General features: G+C 26.2%; 5 protein-coding genes across 5 annotated transcripts; 1 reads left to right on the top strand and 4 right to left on the bottom strand.

The window, feature by feature from the left end:
- Positions 1 to 10: 10 nt before the first annotated feature.
- Positions 11 to 1,690, bottom strand: cand_005660 (uncharacterized protein; the record flags this gene model as incomplete). Its single annotated transcript, XM_067210807.1, has 1 exon — positions 11 to 1,690. One exon carries the CDS (start codon positions 1,688 to 1,690, stop codon positions 11 to 13), a length of 1,680 nt encoding a protein of 559 aa, XP_067068014.1.
- A 1,573-nt stretch (positions 1,691 to 3,263) lies between these two features.
- cand_005650 (uncharacterized protein) lies at positions 3,264 to 4,076 on the bottom strand (the record flags this gene model as incomplete). Its single annotated transcript, XM_067210806.1, has 1 exon — positions 3,264 to 4,076. The coding sequence occupies one exon, from the start codon at positions 4,074 to 4,076 to the stop codon at positions 3,264 to 3,266; it is 813 nt and encodes a 270-aa protein (XP_067068013.1).
- Positions 4,077 to 4,196: 120 nt separating this feature from the next.
- Positions 4,197 to 7,466, top strand: cand_005640 (DNA repair helicase family protein; the record flags this gene model as incomplete). The annotated part of the gene is made up of 1 exon (XM_067210805.1): positions 4,197 to 7,466. The coding sequence occupies one exon, from the start codon at positions 4,197 to 4,199 to the stop codon at positions 7,464 to 7,466; it is 3,270 nt and encodes a 1,089-aa protein (XP_067068012.1).
- Positions 7,467 to 7,585: 119 nt separating this feature from the next.
- On the bottom strand, positions 7,586 to 9,040 carry cand_005630 (uncharacterized protein; the record flags this gene model as incomplete). Its single annotated transcript, XM_067210804.1, has 1 exon — positions 7,586 to 9,040. One exon carries the CDS (start codon positions 9,038 to 9,040, stop codon positions 7,586 to 7,588), a length of 1,455 nt encoding a protein of 484 aa, XP_067068011.1.
- Positions 9,041 to 9,433: 393 nt separating this feature from the next.
- cand_005620 (uncharacterized protein) lies at positions 9,434 to 11,968 on the bottom strand (the record flags this gene model as incomplete). Its single annotated transcript, XM_067210803.1, has 1 exon — positions 9,434 to 11,968. One exon carries the CDS (start codon positions 11,966 to 11,968, stop codon positions 9,434 to 9,436), a length of 2,535 nt encoding a protein of 844 aa, XP_067068010.1.
- Between the last annotated feature and the right edge of the window lie 242 nt (positions 11,969 to 12,210).

Below are 12,210 nucleotides of genomic sequence, written 5' to 3'. Positions count from 1 at the left end.
TACTTGTTATTTAAAAAAAAAAATCTTCTGATTTTAATTCAATTCTCTTGTATAATTCCAAAATACTAAACATTATTATAGAAATTATAAATATAATGATTGTATAATATCCAATTGTATACAAATTTATTATCATTGATTCGAGCCTTAAACCAAGGATATTTCGGGGAAATTCCAGCTTCTTTATTTCATTAAATGTACTGATATTGAATATACTCATAATAGGTATATGAAATACTGTTGGAAACATATTCATTCCTATATTTTTAAAAATTTTAATCGAAAATTCATGTTTGTAATTAATCAGGAATAAAAATATATTATATATATTTGGATTAGATAAGAAGTTAGATATATAGAAATATATTCCAGAAATTATTCCATAATATTGACGATTTGTTAAAACTAGCATTGTAGGCTTAAGTATAACTTCAGAAATAGAACTCGTTATTGCTCCAAAGCAAATTATCCAAATAATATCTTTGAATATATAAGAGTTAATATTTATTGATATATTTTTTTCATATACAATATTATTTAATATTGAAAAATTTACTTCTATAATCCATAATAATAGGCAAGCTGTTATAAACCAGAAACCAATTATAATCATTATTCCAAACTTTATTTGATTCTCTTTCACTTTATAATTTTCTTCAATATCAAATATTTCATTATAATCACTATGTATATTGTAAATATATTTATATATAAGATCTGAGATATAAACAAAAATTATTGGACCAATTGCAGATCCAAATATAAAAACAATACATTTAAACATATAGTATAAAGAATTATCCATAAAATGATATTGATATTTATAATCATTCTTATCCAAAAAACCATATTGAATTCCAATAATATTGAATGAAATAAAATCATATAAATTAAATAATACTAAAATTATTTTAAGTAATACACCTGAAAATATTATGAAACCAACTATAAGCCATTCAATTGAAAATTTCTTATTTTTATATATTTTTCTAATATATCTATTTTTATTCTCATACAGTTCTATATTGTCTTCCTCTTCATTTAATTCATTAATTAATATTTGTCTCCGAATTTTATAAATATAATATCCTGACATTAAAGATACGAATATACCAGGAATTGCAAATGCAAAATATATTAATAAATATTGAATATCTTTTTTAAAATTAATAAATATAATAATAAAAACTGTTATTCCCAGAAATTTACCAGATTTATAGTAACAATTTATCATACTGAATAATTTTGAAGTAGCACTTAAATTATAATTAGATCCAACAATATTAAATACTAATGGTAAGAGTGCATTATAAGCACAATTTATTATGATATTAAAACAAAATATCAGAGGGAAATTTATTGATATACTAATAAATGAAAGTATACCCCAAATGGTAAATGATAACATTAATAAAAAGACTGGATCAATTCTATCAGATAGAAAACCCCAAAACAAATAAGTGATTATACTAATGATATCTTGAACACCAACTAATATAGGTAGATTCAATAGACCATATTCTTTATGATTAGAATATCGTAAAATCAGTAATAAGAAAAAGAAATATTCACTATATCCTTGTAGTAAATTCATACATAGTAATAGTTTAATTGAAAAGTTTGCAGTATCAGACTCTTTAGAAAAATTTCCCAAATATTTTTTATTTAAAATTTCACTTGAAAATTTCATTATATGATATTTTTTGTCATCATACAGTATTAAGTATTTAGTAATCTTGATTTTTGTAGCAATAAGTCCATTATTGTGTTTGCGGCAAAGAAAATTAAGATCTTTATTTGCATGTAAATAATATAACGAGATACAGAATATTGTAGTAAGTCTTATTAAATAATTTTTTTTTATTTAGTTATGGTTTTTATTGGTTTCATAAATAAATTAGAATTTATGATATATACTCAAATAAACAAAATAAAAATACAAAATTTTGACTTTTTTTAAAAAATACTTTAAGATTAATATAAAATTCTAATTACATTTGCATTTTAAAAAAATTCCATTATAAAGTGTGTTGTGTAATATTATTTATTTTGTAAAATTTATATTTAAATAAAGTTACATAGACTAAACCATTGAATTTGTAGTTAAAAAGTCAATAAGTCTTTATATTTAAGTTGGTAATATTATAATCTTAAAATCAATGAAATACGAAAATCAATTATTTAGAAATTCCAATCAATCATAAATTTTTAGAAGATATAAACAGGTAAATAAGTTAATTATCAATAATTTTAGTTAAATTTAAGTTAGACTTATCATTGTTTCTGAAATCCATCTAATAATTTGTTTTTTTAAAAGGAAATAAGAAGTATTTATTTGATTTTATCTTTTTTTAAGTTAAGATATTTCGAAATATATACTAAAATGTAATAATGAGATTATAATTTTTAGAATATTAATTAGATAGCCTTTTGTTTCAGGAACTAAAGTTTTTTGAAACTAAAATTGACTAGACAAGTTATTATAAAAATTAAAATAAATTATTTCTGTAGAAGTTGATTGATTTTTTTTTTGTAGGAAATTTAGTAATAACAATATATGTAAAAATAATTTTTAAATTATTAAAATTCCTTACTTTTATAAAAAAAAGTACTAGTATATTTTATTGGATTGAATTATCACAATACTCAGAAATTGTAATATTTAAGAATAACAGAACATTATTATTGTTATCCCAAATATTATTTTTTTTCAAAAATATGTTTAAGCTCTATTAATATTTGAAAATTAGCTAGATTAGTTATTTATAAATTCCACAAATATGTCGTAATTATTTCAATATTTAAATTACTGAATATTACATAATCTTATAATTTGACCCAATTAAATTCACTAATTACTAAATATAAGAGTATATATGTTATAAAATTTAACATTGGAAATATATTTAATCTAATAAAGACGACCTATTATGAGATAAATTTATCTAAAGATAAGGATATATTCAAGTCTTATTAATACTGGTACAGATACACAAAAATATTACTTTAAAAAGTACTCTTGTACCTTTTTTTAAAAAAATGAAATAAAGATGAGAATAAAAACAATATATTATCATTTAAAGTGGTATAAAAAAAAATTCAATGTAGATATCTAATATTTAATATTACTGCAAATTAATCAATCTCATAATCATATTTAATCCACATATAACTATTAAACAAATTCAATGATAATTAATATTTCCTTATTTTTAGATATATTTTTTTTTTATCTAAAATAGATATCCTTGTACAAAATTTAGTCAAAATTTATGAAAATAATGATTTGATTTTCTTTGAGATCTAGTACGATAAAGTGAATTAGATGGAGTATCACTTCTATTTTGAGTTAAATGATAATTTGATCCTTGAAGCATTCTTGAATGATTTTCAATACTAGATGGTCCTGATAAATCCCTAACTATGCGATTACCTCTTCCATCATCCTCAATTTCTTGAATACTTTCACGTGTAGTTCCATCTGCTAACCGTTCTGTTGTAGTAGTGCGAGTCACTACTTTACCATTTATAACACTTGTAGTTTGAGAAATGGATCTTGATGAGCCTCCAGTCATATTCATACCACTTGAAAAAGATGTACTACTAAATGAATGAGTAGCTCCATCAAAACCAAAACTTCTACTAAATTGTCCAAATCTACCAAACATCTCAGATTGCAATCTATCAAATGGAGATGAATTTGATATATTTCTACTTATGAATCTACTGGATATATCATTCCCTGAAAATATATCAAATATATTATCTGTACCAAAAAATTCTTCAAATATTCTACTAGCATGACCCATACTAAATTGTCTGTGGAATTCATCAAAATCAACATTATTATCAGAAGAGTTGGCTCCATTTATTCCATAAGTATCATATCTTCGTCTTTTATCTGGATCTGATAATACTTCATAAGCTTCAGCTATTCTTTTAAACATTTCTTCTGTTTCAGCACGATTATCCGGATTTTTGTCAGGATGCCACTTTAAAGCTAAACGCCTATAAGCTTTTCTAATTTCATCATCTGTTGCATGACGAGATACACCTAATAAGTTGTAATAATCCATAATGACAACTTCTAAATAAATAAGATCTAGTGACTTGATTTTATAAAAATAAAGGGAATATTTTTACCGCTATTTTTTTCTTCCCCCTCAATCTTTCAAATAATGGGAAAGTAACATCTGATGGATCCAGTTCTAAATGTATATACAATAGATGATTACTCAGTTAATTTTCCATATAAAGCATATGATTGCCAAATAACTTATATGGAAAAGGTTTTGCATTCACTGAAACATAGGAAACATGCACTTTTGGAAAGTCCAACAGGAACTGGGAAGACAATGTGCCTTCTAGCATCGACATTAGCATTTCAAAGGGATTGTATAGTAAAATATAATTCTACTAGGAAGCTTAATAATAGCTGTGAAGTGGATGGAAATTTGAAGATAACTGGTACATCTAATTTATATGAGGAAGAACATGACACTAAACTTGAAATTGATAAATCTTATAATTTAAATGAGGAACATGGAAATTCAAATTTAAAAAAACAAAAAAATGAATTTATTTTACCTAGAATAATATATTCATCTAGAACTCATAGTCAATTATCCCAAGTAATGCGAGAACTTCGTTCTTCCAAAATTGTGGAAGCATTATGGAAGAATTTGAATGATTTAAATATTGACAATTCTTTAAGGCAAGATTCTCCAATAAGTAAAAAACAACGAAATATAATGAAAAAACCTGGAAATAAATTATTTAAGGCTACAATATTGGGATCCCGTGATCAATTATGTGTTCACCCAAAAATATCAAAATATAGAGGTAGTGCACTGGTAAAAAATTGTCGAAAAACAACTAAGGAAGGTAAATGTAGGTATCACAATAATTTAAAACAAGCAAATATGACGGGTATAGCAGGTGATATAGAGGATATTGAAGATTTAAGACGTATTGCATCTACAGATTCTGGGTATTTTTGTCCATTTTATGCAACAAGGGAAATAGCAAATATATGTAATGTAATATTACTTCCATATAACTATCTATTAGATAGTATAACAAGACAAAATTTGAAACTAGATTTGAATAACACAATTATAATTTTAGATGAAGCACATAATGTAGAATCTGTAGCTGAAGAAGCATATTCATATGATTTAAGAGATATAGACTTAGCATTATCACAAAAAGCAATTCAAAATATGTTAGAAGCAGCAAGATCTGGATTATTAAAAGAGAGAGAATCTGACAAAAAAGAAGATGATATTTCAATTTCATTTGATATTGAAATTGCTATACATCTAGCAACTAGTGTATACGAACTAAGTAAATTAATAAGAGATATTCCTTGTAAATTACCTAATAATCGTAATGAGAGGATAAGAAGTAAATTAGGTGATGTTGAAGGTACAATTTTTCCTGGTTCATATATTCATACTCTTTTCAAATCTGCTGGTTTTACAATTGATAAATTTCAGGATATGGATGAATGCTTAACAAGTATGATAAATTTTGGCCAAGGTTTAAGTGGTAATATAAGTGATTTATCAAGTTTATCTGATATAACTCCTATACAATTGAATTCAAGAATTGGAGCTTTAGAGAGATTTCAAAGATGTTTGAGACTTACATTTAATACTTGTACTATTTCTAATCCACAATGGTTTAAAGTTTATGTACATTATGAAATATCTCAACAAAATAGACTAAATTCCGAAGAATCAATTGATATAAATAGAGATATTGATACAGAATATGATGGAAATTATTACAATTTATGTTTAAGTTTTTGGTGTTTTAGTCCTGCTGCTGCTTTAACATCACTTGTATCATCTGGAGTTAGATCATTAATAGTAACATCTGGTACATTATCTCCTCTAGATACACTTGCACAGCAATTTAGTTGTGCAAATTTTTCATTTGAAGTTTTTTTAGAGAATGATCATGTAATTAATGGAAACGAACAATTATGGGTAGCTGCAATAGAGCAAGGAGCTCCTGAAAATAAAACTCAACTTATTGGATCTTTTGAATCAAGAAGTAATCCAGCATATTTTGAAGCATTAGGATCAACAGTTTTGGATAGTGTTAAGCGGATCCCTGGTGGAGTCTTATTATTTTTTGCATCATATACATTAATGGATCAAGCAATAAATTTATGGACAACTCAAGGTCTTATGAATAGAATTAAGGCTTTAAAAAGTGTTTTTGTTGAACCAAGGAATTCATATGAATTAAATAGTATTTTGGAATCATACAAAAGTTGTATTGAATTAAAAAGTAAAAATAATGTAAAATCTAATTCACTTGATAAATTGACAAATTTTACTAATATAACAAAAAAATATACTAATTTTGGTTCATTACTCATAGCAGTATGCCGTGGAAAGATATCTGAAGGAATAGACTTTTCTGATGATACTTGCAGAGGAGTAATTATTGCAGGAATGCCTTTTCCTTCAATTGCAGATCCAAGAGTTTGTCTAAAGAAACAGTATATGGATGAATATAGGATGGATGGTCGTCGATGGTATAATCAACAGGCTATTAGAGCTGTTAATCAAGCAGTTGGTAGAGTAGTTAGACACCGTTTAGATTATGGAGCAGTTATATTTGCTGATAAAAGATTTACTCATACAAATATTAGGAACCAATTATCAAAGTGGTTAAGAGGGCATATCAAGTGTTTAGAATATCTTAACACAACTAGTTTAAACAGTATTTCTACTTTTTTTAATAGAGACTTACATAATAAATTAATTGGAAATTCTAATAATTTAAATGACAATAAATTAGATCTACTCTCTAATGAAGTAGATGAGTCAATCAAAAGTAATATAAATACAACTAGTGATAAGTTATGTATACCTATTGTAGGTAATAACTTAAGAAATGAGGTAACAAATTTGTTACAAAAGCTCCCACAGAATAATATTGGAAATACACAACGCTTAACTATTGAGAATAAGGAGCTTAATCAAAATATACATAACAATATTAGGACAATAAATATACCCTGGAAAAAAAGTAAGATTGATTCATCAGTAAATTATACAAAAGATGAACAAAAAGTCCACTTTAACTTTATACCCATTTCATCTCCAAATAAAAATTTAGGACGGACAGATAAAAAGGGCTCTTTATTATTTGACAAGGCAAAGTCAACTTTAACAATAGAAGAATACTTGAATCTGAAGTCTTATTTATTTAATCTTGATAATTTAAATTCAACAATATTAGTCAAAATAATTGATTGCTTTTTACCTGATAATATAACTGACTACAAAACTTTTAATGAAAGGAGTATATTGGCTAGGAATTTTCAAATATTTATTCCAGAACATTTTAAGATGGTTTATATTTCATTTATTAATAATAAAGCTACAAGTTTTGAAATTTGTAAAGATAAAGCTTTACTCAATGCACTAGAAAGTCAAAACGAATGAAAAGGGATTTTTACAATGAGTAAATTCAACAAACATAACTATTAATTAGCTATATTATGTAATCTTATGATTGTAATCTTTTTTTATGAGACCATTATTATTATTACAATAAATAAATCTCACCATATATAATCTAAATCATCTTCATTTTGATTCTGTAGATTATTTATAAAGTTATTGTAATTCGTACCTATTAATATTTCTTCACTAAAATAGCCATCTTTTTTTTTCTTAAAGTTATAGGCTGGCTCTCCATTAAAAATACTTAAGCCTAATTCTTGTGTTGATGCCCATTTAATGGTATAATGTCCATCTACAGATGGCCATCTCATCATATACTCCTGAGTAAACTTGTAAAACTTACTCAAGGCAAGTAGTGCACTGTAATTGCTTAAATTTACTGTTTTAAGCTGTTTGTCTCTAAACTGCCATCCTTCATAAAGCGTTTCTAATTGATCTTCAGCCTCAGTATTATATTTAATAGCTAAGTTTCGATCTAAATTTTTATTTCTAGGCTTACTCTTATTATAAATAGACTTTTTTCCACTAAATGAATATTCAATACTATCCCCTATTAATTCATCATTTGTACTTGTTTTAAACAACACATTATTTTCACATAAATATGGTATTTTATTATCATATAAAATATTAGGATCATCATTTTCACATGAATTTCTTCTATTTTGGTTTCTATTACTTATTCTCCTTTGAGAAATAAAATTATGTTGATCTTCATTCCCTTTTGTCCTAGCCTTTGTCCATAACTGTTTTGCATATTCATATGCTTCTTTAATAGAGTTATGCCTACTTAGAGCTACCCACCCAACGTAAGTGTTATGATACCTAACTCTGTATCCTATTTGCCTTTTGTCAAAATAGATCCCAGGTATAGGTGGAAGCTGTAATGCTTCAGCTTCTACTTCTTGTAAAATACATCTTTTTCCATTACTGTCAACATGAGTAAACTTGTCTAAACCAACTGACCTTCTATACTGGTGATACTGAAGATAACTTGAGTTTAAGCTGTGCTTAGTGCTCTCTACTAATTGTTCATTATCTTCTAAACTAGAATAACTAAAACCTTCAAAAATAAAATATTTTTGAGATTCAATAAAATTTTTTCTTATGCTAATACTTGATACATAGGATGTTTTAGTTATATTTTCATCATTTTCCCTATTACTTGATAATATTAAAGAATCATTTGAAGACCCTAGCTTATTACATGGTATGCCAGTTTCATCATGATATAAAGATTTTACTTCACTTATAATATTCTCATATTGTATTTCATTATTAGTGTGGTCATTAGGTATTGCCAAAACGTTATAGTTATTCACATTTTCAGGTTTCTCAAAATATATATTACTTCTACTTTCGGAAGCAAAAAATTGATATACTGTATCATCTACAGATTCTATAGAAGATAAGTTATTTGAATCTTGTATTAATATTTCTATGTTTTCACTGTTTTTAGTGTCTAAACTTGTCTCTTCGCCTTCTGGTCTATGACGTTTCCTTCTCCAACCTGGAGAATCATCATTGCAACTAATTCCTATCCCCAGGACCATATCTAATTTATATACAAATATTTCCTCAGAATATTTACTTAATATACCAAAAAAGGAGTTAAATTTTACTTATTTGCATATATTTGTCAGTGCATGACTTGATGCCACACCATTATTTAACTGTCCTGTGTGGCAAAAATTCTAGTTAGTTACAAATTACAATAAAATTGTTTTTAAATAGATTATAATGTAAATGACTCAATTTGATAAAATCTAAATTTAGACAATAACTTTTCTTGATGAGTTAATAAAAAACTTCTTAGCTAAAAGAAAAAATTAACTCTTCAACGCATTAAGCGCCAATTTGTAGATATTTGAACTTAAATAGGTGTAAATATAAGTGAAATTAAAAATAAATAATACAAGGCCATTACTTTATATTAAAATAGCAGGCTAATATGCAAAATAAAGATCTATTGGTTCATTGATATCGTTGCAAGATTTTAAGGTAGCACTGGTATCATCAAGAATATGTTCACTAAGAGAAGTAGCAATATCAGGTATCTCTACAAAGGACTGATACTGATTTGTAGAGACCAATGAGAAGATGGGTGATGTTTCATTTATATCACCAGACAATTGAGATCGCTCTATAGAGCCTTGGCTATTTTCACTATTACCACTACGTATAGGTGATGAACAAGAAAAAGACATTGAAAATGAACATGAATATGAATTAAGCATTACATCCAGAGATTTATGTTCAAATTCTAAATTTTCTTGTAGATTGTTACTATATGATTCTAATAATTTAATCCAAATTGGGAGCTCATTAGGATTAACCAATAAGTGATGCTGTATAGAAGAAAAAACCAAACGATGATCCAAGTATAATATTGGTGCAATTATATCTGTTGCATCTTGTTCTCCATTATTTATATAACTAGAAGATGGGATATTTTCAGATATTTGTGATTCTGAATTACTTAATATATTCGAAAATCTTAATGAACAATGTGACTTCAACTTAGATAAGCCTGGTATTTCTCCACTAATCCAAGACTGATATAACTTATTTAAACAGTTTACAGGTATATTCCTTATTAAAGTCCAAATTACATTGTCATAAGATGATGTAATATTAGGTGTTTGAATTTCCCTTTCTGTAGAAGTATTTATTTCTTCATAATGGCTTATTTGTGGGCAATTTACCGAATTTAGTGGTATTGAGTTAGTACATTGGTGAGCATTATTTAACACATTCTTTTTGTATTGGTTAGTTATACTAATTTTTCGATTGTTCAAAGTGCCATCTTGCTGATTACTTAAATCTACTTTTGCCTCATAATTTGACCCATATACCTTTACTGTTGGAGTGCATGGAGGTGAATCATTTATATCAGTATCTGAATTGGTAGGATCTAATTTTTCAGTGGAAATATTTTTATGGTTATCGTCTTTATTTGACCAGGAATTCTTTCCCTGATGAATATCTTGTTGTGAATTCGTTTGTTGCTTCAACTTTTCAATATTACTTGCTATTTTTGGTAATAATCTCATATTTTTTTGATTTATTGTACGAATAGAAGTTGTTGGTTGACTCTTTCGGCCACGATATCTCCATTTCTTAATATGACTTTCTATATCAAGAGTTGATACCCATAATAAACTTCCAGGAGGGTATCCTGCATCAAGATACTCTTCTGGGCACATCTCCATGCACCAAACCTTTAAAAGTCTCTTTAAGGCACATAATCTATTCATTGATTTTAACTGATAGTAAAAATCCATTAACCTTTGGGGGTTACTACTCCTTGCACGGGGATCAAGATGATATGGTGGATCAACAACGAACATGAATAGAAGTACTTTCATAAATACTGGCCCTGAAATATTTTTTTGTTTATAATGATTCAAAACATCAACCTTGTGGCAACCATTTAACTGTAATTTCTTATCAAAAAAATAATACTTTCCCCCACCTCCACTTTTTAAAGCTCTCCTTTCAGTACAAAAAGCTAAAAAACCACTATTCTGCTTTGAGATACAATTTGTAAAATAACTCTCAAATTTTGAGATATTCTGCTCTTTACCTAAATCATCAATACTTTGAACTACTGGTATTGGACAGCGACTAGGAGCATCTCTTACAATACGAAAAATTTCTATAACACTTGGTACTAATTTCAAATAACAAGTTCTACTCTTCGTAAATTCAAGCATTAAATTTGTCTTTAATAACTCTAAATAATCATTATCCATAAATCTCGTTACATCTAAATCACTTATTGGTTTGATATTTCCCTTCAGTAAAATATTTGTACTTGAGTTATTTATAATTAAATTTTCTTCAGATTTTGAGTCTTTGCTAACTGTATGTAATTGATATATTTGTTTACTTATATTATTATTAGTTACTAATGGTTTACTGGAAACTTGAATGATATCTGTTAAATTTTTGATACTGTTCTGTGGTTGTAATATTATATCATTATCATTATTTTGTAATGAAGATTGTAAATTAATGCATACTTCATTTGGCTCTATGCAAATATTATCTTTAGTCTCAAAAACTTTATTTTCTTCATTATTACCATTCTTATAAATTTCATCAGCACTATTTGTGGATTTATTTATATCTGAATTTTGATATTCAATATTATCTTTATTAATATTTTTGTTATTTTTTTTACATCTAAATTTTGGTAACCAGATATTTGTATCATTCTTATCATTAGTATTGAGTTTACAGTTTAATTCATCACTCAATATTGAATTCCCATCTGATTGTAATTTCCTTTTTGATCTTCTATAACATGACGATGTTAAAATTGGATCTATCTGAGACTTACTAAAATGAGGAGATCCAAAATCATGTATAGATGCAGGTGAGGATGTTGAAGGGGTGAGAGATAATTTAGCCTGCCTTTCATCATCCCATAATAAACAAGTAGACCTTCCATTAAGACCATCTGTATTATTTGGCATAGTGAAGAATATTACAATATATCTTTGTATTATTTATTCAACTATTTGAGCTAACAAACATAAATGTATTTATATATATTATGAACCAATTTAGATTAATAAATATAATAACCACTTATTAATAAAATCTAACTGGAATATCTTATGTGGAAGTATTAAATTTTAACAATACTGTCTATAAATTACTCATTAATAAAATCTTAATTGTTTTATTACAAAGATTTCTATACAACGAAATATTG

The sequence above is a fragment of the Cryptosporidium andersoni genome (genome assembly GCF_001865355.1).
Source record: "Cryptosporidium andersoni isolate 30847 chromosome Unknown contig_28, whole genome shotgun sequence".
In the NCBI taxonomy this organism is placed as follows: domain Eukaryota; phylum Apicomplexa; class Conoidasida; order Eucoccidiorida; family Cryptosporidiidae; genus Cryptosporidium; species Cryptosporidium andersoni.
Note: the sequence above shows the minus strand (reverse complement) of the source record. Positions and strands in the feature narration are given on the sequence as shown.